The following is a 14162-nucleotide window of genomic DNA, read 5'->3' on the forward strand; positions in this document are numbered from 1 at the left end:
TCACGGAATCCTGGAGGGTGGGGTGACTGAGTGTTGCCATCACGCGTTCCCTCCGACATCTCAATACATCCCCTATGGTCAAGGTCGTCGCGACAGCCTCACGAGGTTCCGTTACCTGTCCATCCTTTTTACCTGGAGAAAGCGTCTGTGACGGCCAGGGCGGAGCGGCGGCCTCTTCCACTTTCACCGACCGCCAGCGGCATGGCTGACGTAATACTTATGTCGGATGGCGGTCTTATTACTATCATTATTATTATTATTATTATTAATATTATTATTATTATTATTATTATTATTAGAAAGGTTATGCAGAGTCGATGGAACATTTTATTTTTATTAGGACAAATACAGCTCATTGCTTATTAGGGCAAATACATCTCTTTCATTCAAAACATTTGCGAATTGAAGGCGAAGAGATCATCGTCATCGCTGTCAATGACGGGCGTAGTTTTAATAACTCTAGGAACCAGCTTCTTACGAGGGGCGGCTGGAGCAACGGGGAGTTTTGGTGTGCTGTCGTCCTCTGGCGTGTTAGGGGGAATATTTTTTTTTTTTCTGTTTTCCTGCGACTTCTTCTTCACCTCCTGACCCTCTTTGCCGCCTACTGTCGACTCATCTGACCGTTGCGGCTGTGCTTCGGTCGGAGGTGGCATCAGCGACTCCTGAGGTGGCGGAATCGACTGCGATGTCGGCTGCTGCTGTTGCGACTCCTGTCCTGATGGAGCGTCAGGAGGTGGGCTGGCCGGCAGTGGCGACATGTCGTCATCACTAAAGATCAATTTCTTCTTTGCAGGTTCTGACATTTTCTCCACATTGACATCCTCATGGTCAGCACGGCTTCGCTTACCCCCAGCATCGCCCAGATAGATATCAAAGCGGAAAGAGATGCGTTCTGTAACAGACAAAAAAAAAAAAAAAAAAAAACGATGAGAACAATGGAAAAGTTTTTATTTCCCCTCCCACTCTCCCTCTTCTTATTCATTGGCAAAGAACGTTAATGTAATTTACAATGGTGAAGATGTCAGATGCCGTGCAAGGTAATGGCGTACTCACCCGCAGTTCTCAAGATGAAATGTTTGTTAGCTTGCTCCATTCTTGGAGATGAGGCTTCGACGTCCGACTGGGTTGAGAGGTGATGGCGAAGTGACGCTTATCCGTCAGCAATTACCCCATATTGACCCCCTTTCCCACCCCCACCCCACCCCCCAATCTACCTTATTACCGCTTTACAGATGTTACGACATCTCGCCCGGCTGCCGGCTGGGCAAAACGTAGGCATGCAATGCGGCATATTACGAAATATTACGTATGCCATACGAGTAATTTTTTTGTCATTATATAGATATTGATGCTTTTTGAAGGTGGCGTGAATAATGCACATTGCACGTTTTAATGTATGCCAACTCAGTAGAAGGCAAAAGAACATGCAATAAATGCCACACACGAGGGAATTCAACCCCTGAAGTCGATAATTTAATGTGCTAATTTTCATATGTGGACAAGTTTGCATAAAATGATGTAAGACAGCGGAATTGTATTTGGGATGCAAGTTATAGCTATCGTAATAGCCTATGGTCTGACTTTGAAAATTAAGATAAACAGTAATCCAGTGGCCCATGGTCTTTGAGTCACTCAATGTATTTAGAATGAAAACGCATGGCTTCACCTGTTTTCTGGCAAGATTTATCAGATCTGTCACATGGCGATGATCGTGACAGCCTAAAAAATAAACTCGATCGCCCAAGATGCCTGCTAGACCGGCCTGTATTTCACGTGCATTCATGACGGCTTATGCGCGGACAATGCAGCGAACGTGACGATAATGATCAATTTCTATGACGCCAGTAGTGTCGGCGAAAAACATTATGACGCGGTTGTGATTACGTCCCTTGGCAAACGACAGATTAATTCTTAGATTTCCTGATTTATCCAGAGGGATGGCATTGTGCACGTCCTCCGTCACAAAGTTAAAGAAACATACTGTCCGACCTTTATTGAATGCATCAAATGTTAGGGAATTACGCGTGTCCAATCCTAGTGACTCAAGGGTCGTGTAAAACAATTTTGACGCGTGATGCGGGAAAGAGCTGCGAACGTTATAAATGGTCGCCCCGTTCACGGTGATATGTACATGTGACAGATCGGCGTGTTGAAAATATAAACCATTCTTATCAATTACGCCTTGTAAGCTGTCCATATCAACTATTGCCATGGTCAAATTTTGAGGTATGATTTGCGCAAAAGGTAATTCGGCAATCAAAGACGTTTGATTGGCGGCTAACACATACGTTTTATTGAGCGTTCTATTAAAAGTGTATTGCATTGGATTTCGAGTCAAGGAGTTATTTAACGATTCTAAGGCGGGCGGATGTGGCGTGACGCGGTCAACCCATAACTTAGCCATCTCGAGCTTAAATTTGAAACTGCTGGCATCTTGGTGTGAATTAAGAATCCATGTTTTGTTAGCCAATTCTAATCGAATTCTCACATCAACAGAGTCAAGCAGATAAGCGTCCAGACTTGATATATCCGAAAACAAAGGCGCAGTCATCGAAATGCCGTGCGTTTTACAATCTTTCATCATTTGTTTCTCGTCTTTATTCCCTCCCGTGAAATAGTCTTCATCAAATTTATTGATTATGCCTTTTGATCCATCATAATCGCGATGGTAGAAGGCGACGCGACCGATAGAGTCAATTTTATCCTGAGGGATTGTTGTAATCATTTTAATGAAGGCGTGATAGTTGAACAAAGAGGATGACTCCACAAGCTGTTCGTTAAAATAACAAGCGCATGACTTAAACATCGTATTATTCAAACCATTACTAAAAACGACGTGATCGCCATCGTCTAGTGGCGCGCCGTCTGCCTTCGTCGCGCTAACTCGCAATTCTAGAGACAGCGTTGATAGATCCAAAAATTGCCCTGGAATACCAGGCAGTCTAAATTCAATGTAAGGATCGTTGATCCCCGCATGATTATTAGCATTTGCATCTAAATTAACGGGTAATACGTCCAACTTTCCCCTCGCAGCGACTGACGATTCGATGGTATGCAAGCGATTCACCCGCGGAAAGTTCTCACTCACGGCCGTCAGATAATTGCTCAGGGGGGTGGAGGTCGCTCCACCCTGCACATCCGGACCGTAATGAGTCATCTTTGCGACTAAGCTAAATATTGAAGATATCTGCTTTATAGCAAGTCTTTCTTTTCAGTTGCCTGGTTGGTGGTTTTCTCTTTTTTTTTTTTTTTCCGACTCCAACTTTCCTCTTTTTCATTACTCGTCCGCCTCGAACTATCCTTTCCCCCACACCCTTCACGGCTGCAACACCTCTATTTCTTAATGATTCGCGAAGTCGCTTCCCTTCTAAAACATCTGTTAATAAACCTTTTCCCATTTGGAGCGCTTCGGGTGCTACAGTGCGCATGAGAAAGGGAATTGCTCTTTTAGCAAAGCCACTCAAAACGGAAAATAGACCGCCACCTCTTCTTGAATGGGGTGGAATAAAAACCCGGATGTCGTCTAAGCCTCCACCTTTGCTTTGCGTAAAAAGCAAGTCGTATTCCGCTCGAGTGGGAGGTGTGAACGCTCTCGTCATGATGGTTGTCACGTCATGAATAAGACGTCGAGCATAATCACCGGCTATTTATTTCTGTCTGATATGCTGCTCCCGCCATGATCAAAATAAATAATAACGGTCACCCAATTAAGGAATACATTTATACTCGATTTGTCAAACACACATCAACTTTATTTTAAAATTTACATGATATAGTTATTCAGACTTCCTCACCAGAATAGTTTCAACTCCAAAAGGTTGAAGTCGCTGCGCCAGCCCTTCCACCATAGGCAGGTAATTATTCTTCCACTCATCCTGGCAGCGACCTCTACATCCCAGTCCTTCCGGGATAATAATTTGCTCTACTTCAGCGTTCGCCATGGCTAGCAGGGCAATCTTTTTCAGGCAATTCTGGAAGTGTTGACGTCGATTCACGCTTGTATCCATCTTGAGTCCTTCCACGTAAGGCAAATCCTTCGACGTCGCGATTGCCTGTCGCGCCTTCTCGTTTCCCTCGACGGCCTCGCCCCAACCATACTGAGTCACGCAGGCCACCAGGTGAGGGAGATTTACGCTTCCTGTGGGAGGCGCGTGGATAATGATACGTCCTGGGTCATCTCTCGTGTCTGCCGTGGCCCGATGAAGCGAGTAGAGTCTCTTTCTAGCTGCATGTGTATTCTCGTATGGGTAAATCGTTTTGAGATCCCGCGCAATCCCACTCGGTTCGGTGGAGACGGCATTTACTGAATAAATGATATAACAGCGGCGGTCGCGGAAGATGCCATCGGTCAGCTTGCCCTCGACCACCTTCATCTTGACGAGTAATTGGAGGGCTGATCCGCACGTTGAACCCTCTGTGAGGGGAGTGAGGGGGAAATGTGACATCGCAGACCTTTATTCGCACGTATTGGTCGATATTACACCTTCTGCGTAGTAGAATTTATTCATTCAAATTGACGCAGGTGTTATTTTTTTTTTCCTTTGTTGGTGGGAAGGGATGGAGGGTGGGGAACGTATTATTTATTAGGGGATGTGGGTTAGGGGGGGGTGAACCTTTTTTTGACCATAACCCTCATCAATTATCCATCCGTGGGCCTGCACCCCTGACGCGCCTAACACGTGCTCTCATGTATTATTGATGTACTTACTCGTTTACAGAGTAAGATGGGGAGCTTTCTCATTTAATATGCTTCCCAGATGTCACCGACCCCGCCACCTATCAGTTTACTTCGTTGAGTCGTATTTCTGATGGCATCCGCGGGGAGTTGCGCCATGCGAAGTAGCAGTGATAATAATGGACGCTTATCGGGTGAAAGTCTTTTCGCGGCCCCCTTTTCGTGACCGAGTACTCGTATGAGATCAAACACGCTTATGCCAGAAAATGGTGGAAGTAAGTTACCGCGCTCATCCCATGAAATCCCAGGTTTGCCCTCCAATAATTTCAAGAGAGATAAACCATATTCTCTAAAGGAAGGAGGCACGGCAACTCGAATCAAATCATCCAAGGGTGGATTGACAGGTGCGCGTGGTGGTGGCGTCACGCTGGCGGCGTCGGGGAGGGCGGCGGCCGGTAGCGGAAGTGAAGTTTTTTTTTTTTTCTTGACTTGTTTTGACGTGAATCGGTGCTGAGTTGCGCTGTCGGTCGGTTTAAACTTACACCTCTCGGCAACTGAGACGGGAACTAAACAATATTCTTTCATCTCTGTAGTAAACTTGTTATTGCCGACACGGCTATCGGGAGTAACGCGGCCAATATGTTACCACCTCGTTTGGAGATTAGAATCGCTTTCTTCTTGTACACGGGCGTCTTCTTCAAGGCTACAGTGCGAATATCACTCTTGAATTTTTTCAGGCGGTTAATGATGGTATCGTCGTCCGTCAGGCGTCTCTTCAAAAAGTTGGCGAATATTTCCGAGATGCAATTGACTTCGCGCTTATTCAAACTTTGCAAGACCTGCTTCCGCAATTTAGGGGTGACGTGCGAGAGGAGAAAAACCAAATCCTTGTACTTCAATATCAATGGTTTTTCCTCATCCATATCTTATACTAAGTCGTCCGCATCTATCCAGCTGTCAAATTTATCTGGGTACCCACGCCAGTGGACGAAGTACTTTCTCTTACCTCGCTCGACCTTCGATCGTAATATATCGACCTGGTAATGTGAGGGAAGAGAGGACTTGATTAATTCTTCCCTGTAGAAAGCGCCGGTCACGTCCTCCCCCGCCAAATCCCTTATGAAATAAATAGGGATTTTATGTGAGTAATCCACACGACTTATCTTAAAAAGCTCCTCGGTATTGTTGACGGTATAACCCTTATTGAATTTAAATTGCGTTCGGGAAGCACGTTGCAAGCGTACAATGTCTCCCACGTCTAATTTATGACTGACAACTTTCTTTCCCCTTGGCCGATTTAAATACATTCGTTTAAATTGCTTCCTGACTTGTGACAGCTCGCGGAGGTGGTGAACCTGAGCCGGCGTTTGGTTGCCGCCCAAACCGCGGTGTGGGGTGTGATTGTACGTATTTATTAGGGTGGGCAAGACGTTAATATACGTCAGTGTGTTGTTCTGCGTGAGATATTTATATATTTTTGTCTTTATGGTTCGGATGACCCTTTCTGCCAAACTCGCCTTTGTTTCACGCGAGTAATTGGAATACAAGGTAATACCTTTCAAAGTTAGATATTTTTTCACTGCTTGATTATAAAATTCGGATCCCTGATCGGTAAAAAGACGCGACACGCCTGTAAAACTCCCCGACTCTAGAACTTTTTTCAGCGCTTGCAGGCTACTGTGTCCGGATTTACTTGTCAGCGTTGCCACTTTCAAGTATCTGCTGAAAACGTCCAGGCAAAACATGATGTATCGGACGCCGCCATTGTGTCTGTGCAGCCTCGCAAAATCAGCCAAATCGCAAGTTAAAATGACGGACGGTTTAGGAGCGAGAATTTTTCGTCGCGGAAAACGTTTCAGTGTCGGCTTGTGAAGCGTATAAGTGCGGTTGCCCTGCAGAAATGCCCTCACATCGCGGAGTGTTAGATTCTTATCCCTTTTCTTCCCCTCTCTGTAGAGTGCTTGCACACCTCCTAAAGCCGCAGGATTCGTCATATCCCGGTAAAGTTCGTCCAAAACGGCATTCATAGCAGATAGACTTTCTCACAGGGTGGCTCATCCACAATATTCGTGCGCAGTTGAATTTCTTCGGGTGCGTTCGGGGATAAATCACACAACAAATAACCGTGATCTCGTCTAAGCACGACATTTTTATAAATTTCCACAAAGTGTTTGGCGCGCTCCCTTCCATAAAGTTGCCTGCCCAGACATTCAATTTGATATATATCTCTGTTTTTCATAAGAATGTAATGTGAGGCATTTAAAGTTATCGTTCTAGCATAATTTCCGGGGAAAAAGACATTCTGTGCTATCATTATAACTGACAAATTTTTATGTCTCCCTTTGGTGAAAGCCTCTGCTATCGTTTGAGAATTGCCAGCCGTGAGGAAATTGTCATCTAATATCAGGAGTGTGTGCGTTTGCGGGTCGGCGTATGGACTGTTATCATCCATCACGGGATCAATAATTTTCTCATGCACTTCGACCTTATCTTGAAAAGGGGAATTCTGCTGCAGCGAATGCGATGAGACGCCACAAATGATAATTCTGTTAAATCCATGCTGATATTTCTCTATAATTTTATTGCAGAGGTGTGTTTTGCCGGAATTTGTATAACCTGCAATAATTATGCGTGCAGGATATCTGAAGAGATTCAGCATCTCTTCGCTAAATGTCTTGTCCATGTTAAGTTCAGAGGGTTACTAAAAGACGCTACGATATGTTTACAGTATTTATTACTTAACCTTTATTTACATGGTCATGTAGGTAACAGCATAACTAACCTCCTAGCTGCATCCTCATCCCTGCCTTCTAATTATGACGTGGATCTCCCCCGACCCACACCTCTTCCTCATCCTCCCCCCCCCCCTCCCCCCTCTCCTTAACCTAAGTACAAATGTTCTTACATTACCTCCTCCTCCTCATCCTCCTTATCCCACGTGGACAGTACAAATGTCCTTACAGTACATGAACAATCTCCTCATTCCTCTCCTTAACTCCATACTCAAAACAAATGTTCTTACATTACATGAATGGCAGCTGCTGGCGGCCGCGGTCTCTCTCCACCCCTTAATTATGACGTGAATAATGTCATGGAAGGCCACTCCCGATCACGACACAACCCATCCTCCACCTCCCCCTCTTCCTTAGCCTACGTGGTCAGAGCAAATGTTTTTTTACATTACATGAAGGGCGTCTGCTAGCAGCTGCGTCCTCTCTTTCTCTACCCCTTAATCATGATGTGAATAATGCCGCGGAAAGTCTCTCCCGATCACGCCACAGACCACTCATTACCCCATCCTCCCCCTCTTCCTCCCCCTCTTCCTCCTCCTCCTCCTCCTCCTCCTCCTCCTCCTCTTCCTCATCCACATCCACCTCCCCCACATCCACCGCCACCTCCTCTTCCATCTCATTCTCCACATCTCTTTCCCGCGGATCATTGTCGGGGTGATAATACGCCCTTGAGGTATAGCCATCGACGTGAAAGCGCTTGTCGTCAAAATGTGACAACGTTCGCTTTCGCATACGAGTGGTACAAATTTGTCCTTTCACATTCCTGATATTATAGCAATCCACCATCCCACATGCGACATTATTAAGTGTTTCCCTATACTGCTGATGCAATATATTTTGCTGAAGGTGAGTTGGAATGCCTTTACCTCGAGATACTTGCTTGTCATCTTCCAACAGCAGCGAATACATCTTTGGCTTTAATATAATCGCCTCTTTGATGAGCGTGGATCCGGTTTCAGATTTCAACAAGCCTAGTTGACCCTTCCGCTCCCCATTAAAACACGGGTGATCTGAAGCAAAGTTACTGGTGTCGAGAAAATTTGCCATGGGTCCATGTTTCAGTTCATCATTTAAGTTTGTAGGTATGTGCAGACTGAAAATGAAACTGTCAGTATCTTCATAAGCTAATTTAGCTCTCTCCCCATAATTAGCTTTGATGACACGATACCAAAAGTTGTACATGTACTTCTTTGCCACTTCTAAAATATGGTATCCCAAGTAATTTGGCTGCCTGATTTTAATCGTGTTCTTACTGTTGACACATATGACTCGGTCCTCGCCTAATTGGTGGACCCTTTTAAAGGATGGATTTCTTGCATACTTCAGGAAAGACTTTCTTTTTGTCACTAATTTCTGCTGGAGGCCATACTTCACTTCAGATAACATGGATCTACCATAAACTGCGTTTGACATCAGTTTGCAAATGCGATTTTTAATGGCGCACGTCTCATTTTTACGCTGAGCGACGTTCCTTTCTATGAAAGGTTTCAGGTATGGAGCCTGTCTGAACCTATATATAGCATGAACACATTGTATTTCCAGTCCAAGTGAGAGTAAAAGTTGCAGCAATTCCAGACTGATGAGATGATCTTTCAGTCCCTTATGACTGGCCACGAGTTTACGATTTTTCCTCCCCAGCTTACGACCCTCAGCTTCTAACAGTCTTTTACTGTACGGCGAGATGTCATCTTCTGTAATAGTCATGTGTGCGAGGCACAGAGGGAACTCGTCCGTGATCCGAGCTACGTCGGGGGAAACGTCACAGCTGTCTAAATGCAGCCAGTAACCGACGTCGCCATCTGTCGCATGATTCTGGATGCCAACTTCAAAAAAATCATCCATCTCTGACTGAGAAAGCTTTTTGATGTCACCCATAGGCAGGGGGGAACACATAACGCTTGCATATAATGAATTATAGTCCAGATAGAACACATAGGTGCCGGGTCCACCGTCGGGTTCGTGGTTTGACTGCAGGTGTGGCCTGACGCAAGTTACAAAGCCTCCTCGTACATTTCTTTTGATCAGGTGATACATGTTAGGGTCGTAAGGTGGATCAAGTTGAACGCCTGTCGACTTTAAAAAAGCGTCATAAGCATAAGAAGACAGTGACACGTAATGTGACACGTCCAGCCCATAAAATTCATGCAGGTATGATCTATATTTGAGATATGTGTCGGCTAATAATCCCACATCAATCTCACAATACAGTCTTATGTAATCGCCTAAAGTGCGGCAGGATGTCATACTCCACACGCTTTGAGCGTGTTCATATTCTCCAGGTGGCAGAGCCTTCCCCTTGAGCGTGTCATAAAATGCCTCACGAGGTGGCAATTGTCGATCTTCTAAGCGGCCAAGGTCGGTGATGTACTCATAACAAAGAAACTGTCTTTGAGTGCAAATTACACGCCTTACATCCTCGGGGAGGTAATTCACCATTTCCTGGGCGTAACGCGTGCTATAGCCCGCCTGCACGTGACTCTGAGCGAGATGACCGAGGCCAGCATTCATAATGGAAAGCGTGTCTTGAAACTGCAATTCCTTAATCCTTACTTTCAATAAATGCGATTCTGACTTGGCAAGGATGTCCACGTGCGACTCTGGCAAGTGAAGGTCTTTTATGATTAAGGAGACGTCAAAGCTCATATTATGTGCCAGAGTGATGAGATATTTCCTCATGTCACGACACTGGAGGTTGCATCGCGCGCACAAAGCCCCCTTGTAATTATTTTGTGGTAATGAGTGGTCGTGATGTTTATGAGGTGGGGTTTTCACATTAAAGGGTTGATGGCAGAGCTCGCAGTGACGCTGACGTTTGAAGTGGGCTTCATCCTCCGCAGACATGCTAATTGGATAGCTAACTACACTTTCCTTGATGATTCCCCAAGCATTGGATAGGCTATCAATGAAATTATTCACGGGATCTTCACCGAAATAACTTCTCTTTTCCACGACATCTCCATGCCTATTGATGATGAGATACGAGTATCCAATTGGGTCATGTTCAGCTATCACACTCCTATTCTCCTTAGGTTTTATCATAGTTTCAAAATCAAAAAATGCTAAGTATGCAGGCTGATAGGTGTAGGCAAAATTTTTAAATTTTACTTTTTCACCGTCACCTGGAAAGAGAAGAGTTTGAGTGAAGTCGCAGTGACACTCGTGATCGCTCAAACTGACAGACTTGGGAACTGAGCTGAAACATACTTTGCAAAACTGATGACCCTCTGGGGTGGGACTGCTTCTCGTCAATTTCCGGTGCAGCTTCTCCACGTCTTTAATGAGCGTCATATGTTTTCCACCTAGTAAAAGGAGTGAGACTACAGTTTTATACTTCCGCGAGCCTTTTCTTGATAATGTTAAATAGTATATCTCACCGCTTTTTGTCAGTGTATAAACGTCCAGAGACAGACAATTTAACCTTTCTAACTGACTCAAGTTCTCCCAAGTCACTGGACTGCCTACTTTTCCGCGCGTGACGTATTTCTCTCCGCCATGCCGTCTCCGTAATATTTTTGGAATTCTTTTCCAAGGTACACCTCGAGCATGAAGTCTGAAAGCCGCCAAACACTGAATAACACAGGATGAATGTCGGCCATCAGGATTGAAAATTTCATTCCCTCCTCGCACGCCTCTAGGATAAGCAACATAATCTCCTATGCCACTACATGCGACATGCAAGCAATAGTTGATGAAAAAATTCTGTACTCTTGAAATGATAAAACCAGATCCTTCAGTCTCGCTGGTAAGGCTTTCCAGCCGACTGTTCAGCTGATGGATCCATAAATCAACAAGGTCAGGCACATCTTGATAGGTGATCAGTCGTGCTCTAAAAGCAATATGAATGACTCGATGTTCATCCTCGCCTAAGGTAGAGAATTTCACTAGTAACAGAGAAATGTGTGAAAATATTTTCAGGGTGGGGGGGAATGGCGAGCCGTGTGACGTGAAATATGATCTAATTTCCCGTATAAAGAACTCCCTGTATTCGATAAGTAGACCGAGTGGATCTCTGCTTACATGATCAGGTATGTCATATTGATGTCTGGTGAAGCTCCTCATAAAATTTTCCCTCGAGTCAATTAACCGCGGCTCTTCCGGCATCCCGCGCTCGTCAAGGTCTGCATCCGCCGACTCTCCTGCCATGCTGCGCTCATCGTGGTCCGCCTCCGCTTGTGGCGTGTCTGGGAAGAAAAAATAGAAGTAGCAGCGACAGTTTATTATTATTATTATTATTATTATTATTATTATTATTATTATTGAATTGATATTTACCTTGTGTAGGTAGTGAAGGACTTGAAGTCTCGGAAGAATTGAATACGTTCCCCGATAATCCACTCGGTCCCGGCCGTGGCGAGTCTTAAAAAAAAGAATATTAGTAGTGGCGGTGGCACCGTATTTATTGCTTTATTATTTGTAGTATTTTTTTTTTTTTCTCACCTCTTCCCCCGCCTCCGCGTGGGATGTCGCCTTGTGACGTCCGCCGACGTGGGCCTTCTACGCCGGCGTTCTGCTCAACCTCAATCGAGTGTGAGCCTGTACAGGAAGATGTGCTCAGAGCTCAAACTTGTAAAGATTGACAGTCATTTCATCTTTATTATTATACATTCCCGCCAAAATAAGTAATAATGCTTACCAGAAGAAGCAGGATTGCCAACTTCGCAGGTGTGTTCTGGCGGTGGATGTGGAAACAGAAGTCCACACCGCTCGCATAAATCACACTGGTCTTCCACACATGAGGGGCAGGATGGATTAGTGCGCCATCTCCCACACACTTCACATAAAATCCGCGCCTCTGCTGTTCCACAGTGAACACCCATTTTCTTTTCTTTTTTTTTCTATAACATTGTCAACACTTTGTCCCGGCCGCCATGCCGCGCGGGGAAACACTGAAGCTTCCCGCGCAGATGGTCGCGAGGCGCGTGCCTTGACTCGGAAGTAGGCAACACCTGCCTGTTTCATTATCCTCCACTCCACCCATTATCCCACCTTGATCGATTCTCTTCAAAATTTTACGTCCGAGACGCAAAGTTAACGTGGTCTTATATGTAACACGCAAGTAACACTGTTTTCCCCATCTTCAAACTGAATAGGTTTGCCTCTTTGATTAGCAATTTTGATGGCCACACTCTCTATAGTTGATGCAGAAAGTGGTTTATACGTAATTGAATTCGCACCTTTACTGGTGCTGTCGCCGGGGAGTGGTATGACGTCTAATATATTAACTAGTTGGTTGCCAAATCGCGAGGGGGAAATGATGTCGGTATAAACGTACATATAATCCGTCCCTGCATCAGCTCGCGGTACGTATTGAGCGAATAATTTTATGGGTGATGAGGAGGAAGCTTCGCTGGCGTCGGAAGATGAAATGCCGTCGCCAGATCTTTGAAAGTAGACGGTGTAGCGAAAATTTGGATTGAAACCCAGAATGTGAGCTATATGCGATGCAAATTTTATACTTATATCACTGTAAATACGATCGTCATTAGGAGGGACAATCGCGTTATTCACAACGACCCGCTCCAAGTCGCGGTCATAATAAATGATATCCGAGTAAGGGAAATAGATCTTAAAGGAGTCATTCAAGATTGCTTGAAGTTCTCTCACTATCTGTCCATTAATTGCCTTAGTTATGGCCGGTATGTTCTTATCGGTAAAATTGGAGATGATATTCCTTTCCGGTAGATAGGTATACATATTATATTCATACATATCAAAGTCTGACTGCTTAACCCGACCATAGAACGATATACTGGAATTTGGATCCCCTTCCGCAATGCAGTAGAAATATTTAGGGAATAAAATATTACACAGGCCGACTTCATAATCCCTGCCGGTGTCTAAATGAATGGGTAAGATTCTGTTTTCAAATTCTGTTGTTGTGTTGTTGGGAAATGACCTACCACCTGCAAGAGAAGATAGGTATACGTATATATCGTCACTATCTCTCAATGACATGTTTTTTAAACCCTGTCAACTAACAGACTGACTTTAAACTTTACCTTTTCATGACATATATACGTCGGCAGACTGGAGATTATGGCGGTACGGCGTGGATAGTCGCGACGACCTTGACCATAGGGGAATGTACTGAGATATCGGAGGGAGCACGTGTCGGCTATAATAATAATAATAATAGTAATAATAATAATAATAATAATAATAATAATAATAATAATAATGATAGTAATAAGACCGCCATCCGACATAAGTATTACGTCAGCCATGCCGCTGGTGGTCGGTGAAAGTGGAAGAGGCCGCCGCTCCGCCCTGGCCGTCACAGACGCTTTCTCCAGGTAAAAAGGATGGACAGGTAACGGAACCTCGTGAGGCTGTCGCGACGACCTTGACCATAGGGGATGTATTGAGATGTCGGAGGGAACGCGTGATGGCAACACTCAGTCACCCCACCCTCCAGGATTCCGTGAATGAAAGGGAAAGGGCGACTTCTATGGCATGCGCCGTCAGAGTCCCCCTAATCACGCGTGTGTGGCGGGCGGCTGCCACGTCTGGCCGCCAGTCCCCCCCCCACCCCCACCTCCCCTCCCCCCTCCACCCCCTTTTCACTCAATTATTTTCCACCCACCATCATTGATTCATTTAGTCATTCCATCGTCGCCGAAGGATAAGGACGCACGCCTCCCCCCACCTCTCCGTCAGTGTCGCCGTCACCGTCCCGCTTCCCCCCCCTTCCCCCT

General features: G+C 45.2%; 1 protein-coding gene across 2 annotated transcripts; it reads right to left on the minus strand.

The window, feature by feature from the left end:
- Positions 1-240: 240 nt before the first annotated feature.
- Positions 241-13988, minus strand: LOC135093867 (uncharacterized). Of its 2 annotated transcripts, XM_063993456.1 has the most exons (5): positions 12101-13988; positions 11905-12000; positions 11740-11823; positions 11485-11648; positions 241-892 (listed from the first exon to the last, which is right to left on the minus strand). In XM_063993456.1, the coding sequence occupies exons 1-5, from the start codon at positions 12282-12284 to the stop codon at positions 776-778; spliced, it is 645 nt and encodes a 214-aa protein (XP_063849526.1). In that variant the 5' UTR covers positions 12285-13988; the 3' UTR covers positions 241-775. The 2 variants fall into 2 exon arrangements, with proteins under 2 accessions (XP_063849526.1, XP_063849527.1); XM_063993457.1 differs by lacking the exons at positions 11485-11648; positions 11740-11823; positions 11905-12000; positions 12101-13988 and adding an exon at positions 1054-1201 and having other exon boundaries at positions 243-892.
- Positions 13989-14162: the final 174 nt, after the last annotated feature.

The sequence above is a fragment of the Scylla paramamosain genome, chromosome 44 (genome assembly GCF_035594125.1).
Source record: "Scylla paramamosain isolate STU-SP2022 chromosome 44, ASM3559412v1, whole genome shotgun sequence".
Taxonomy (NCBI): domain Eukaryota; kingdom Metazoa; phylum Arthropoda; class Malacostraca; order Decapoda; family Portunidae; genus Scylla; species Scylla paramamosain.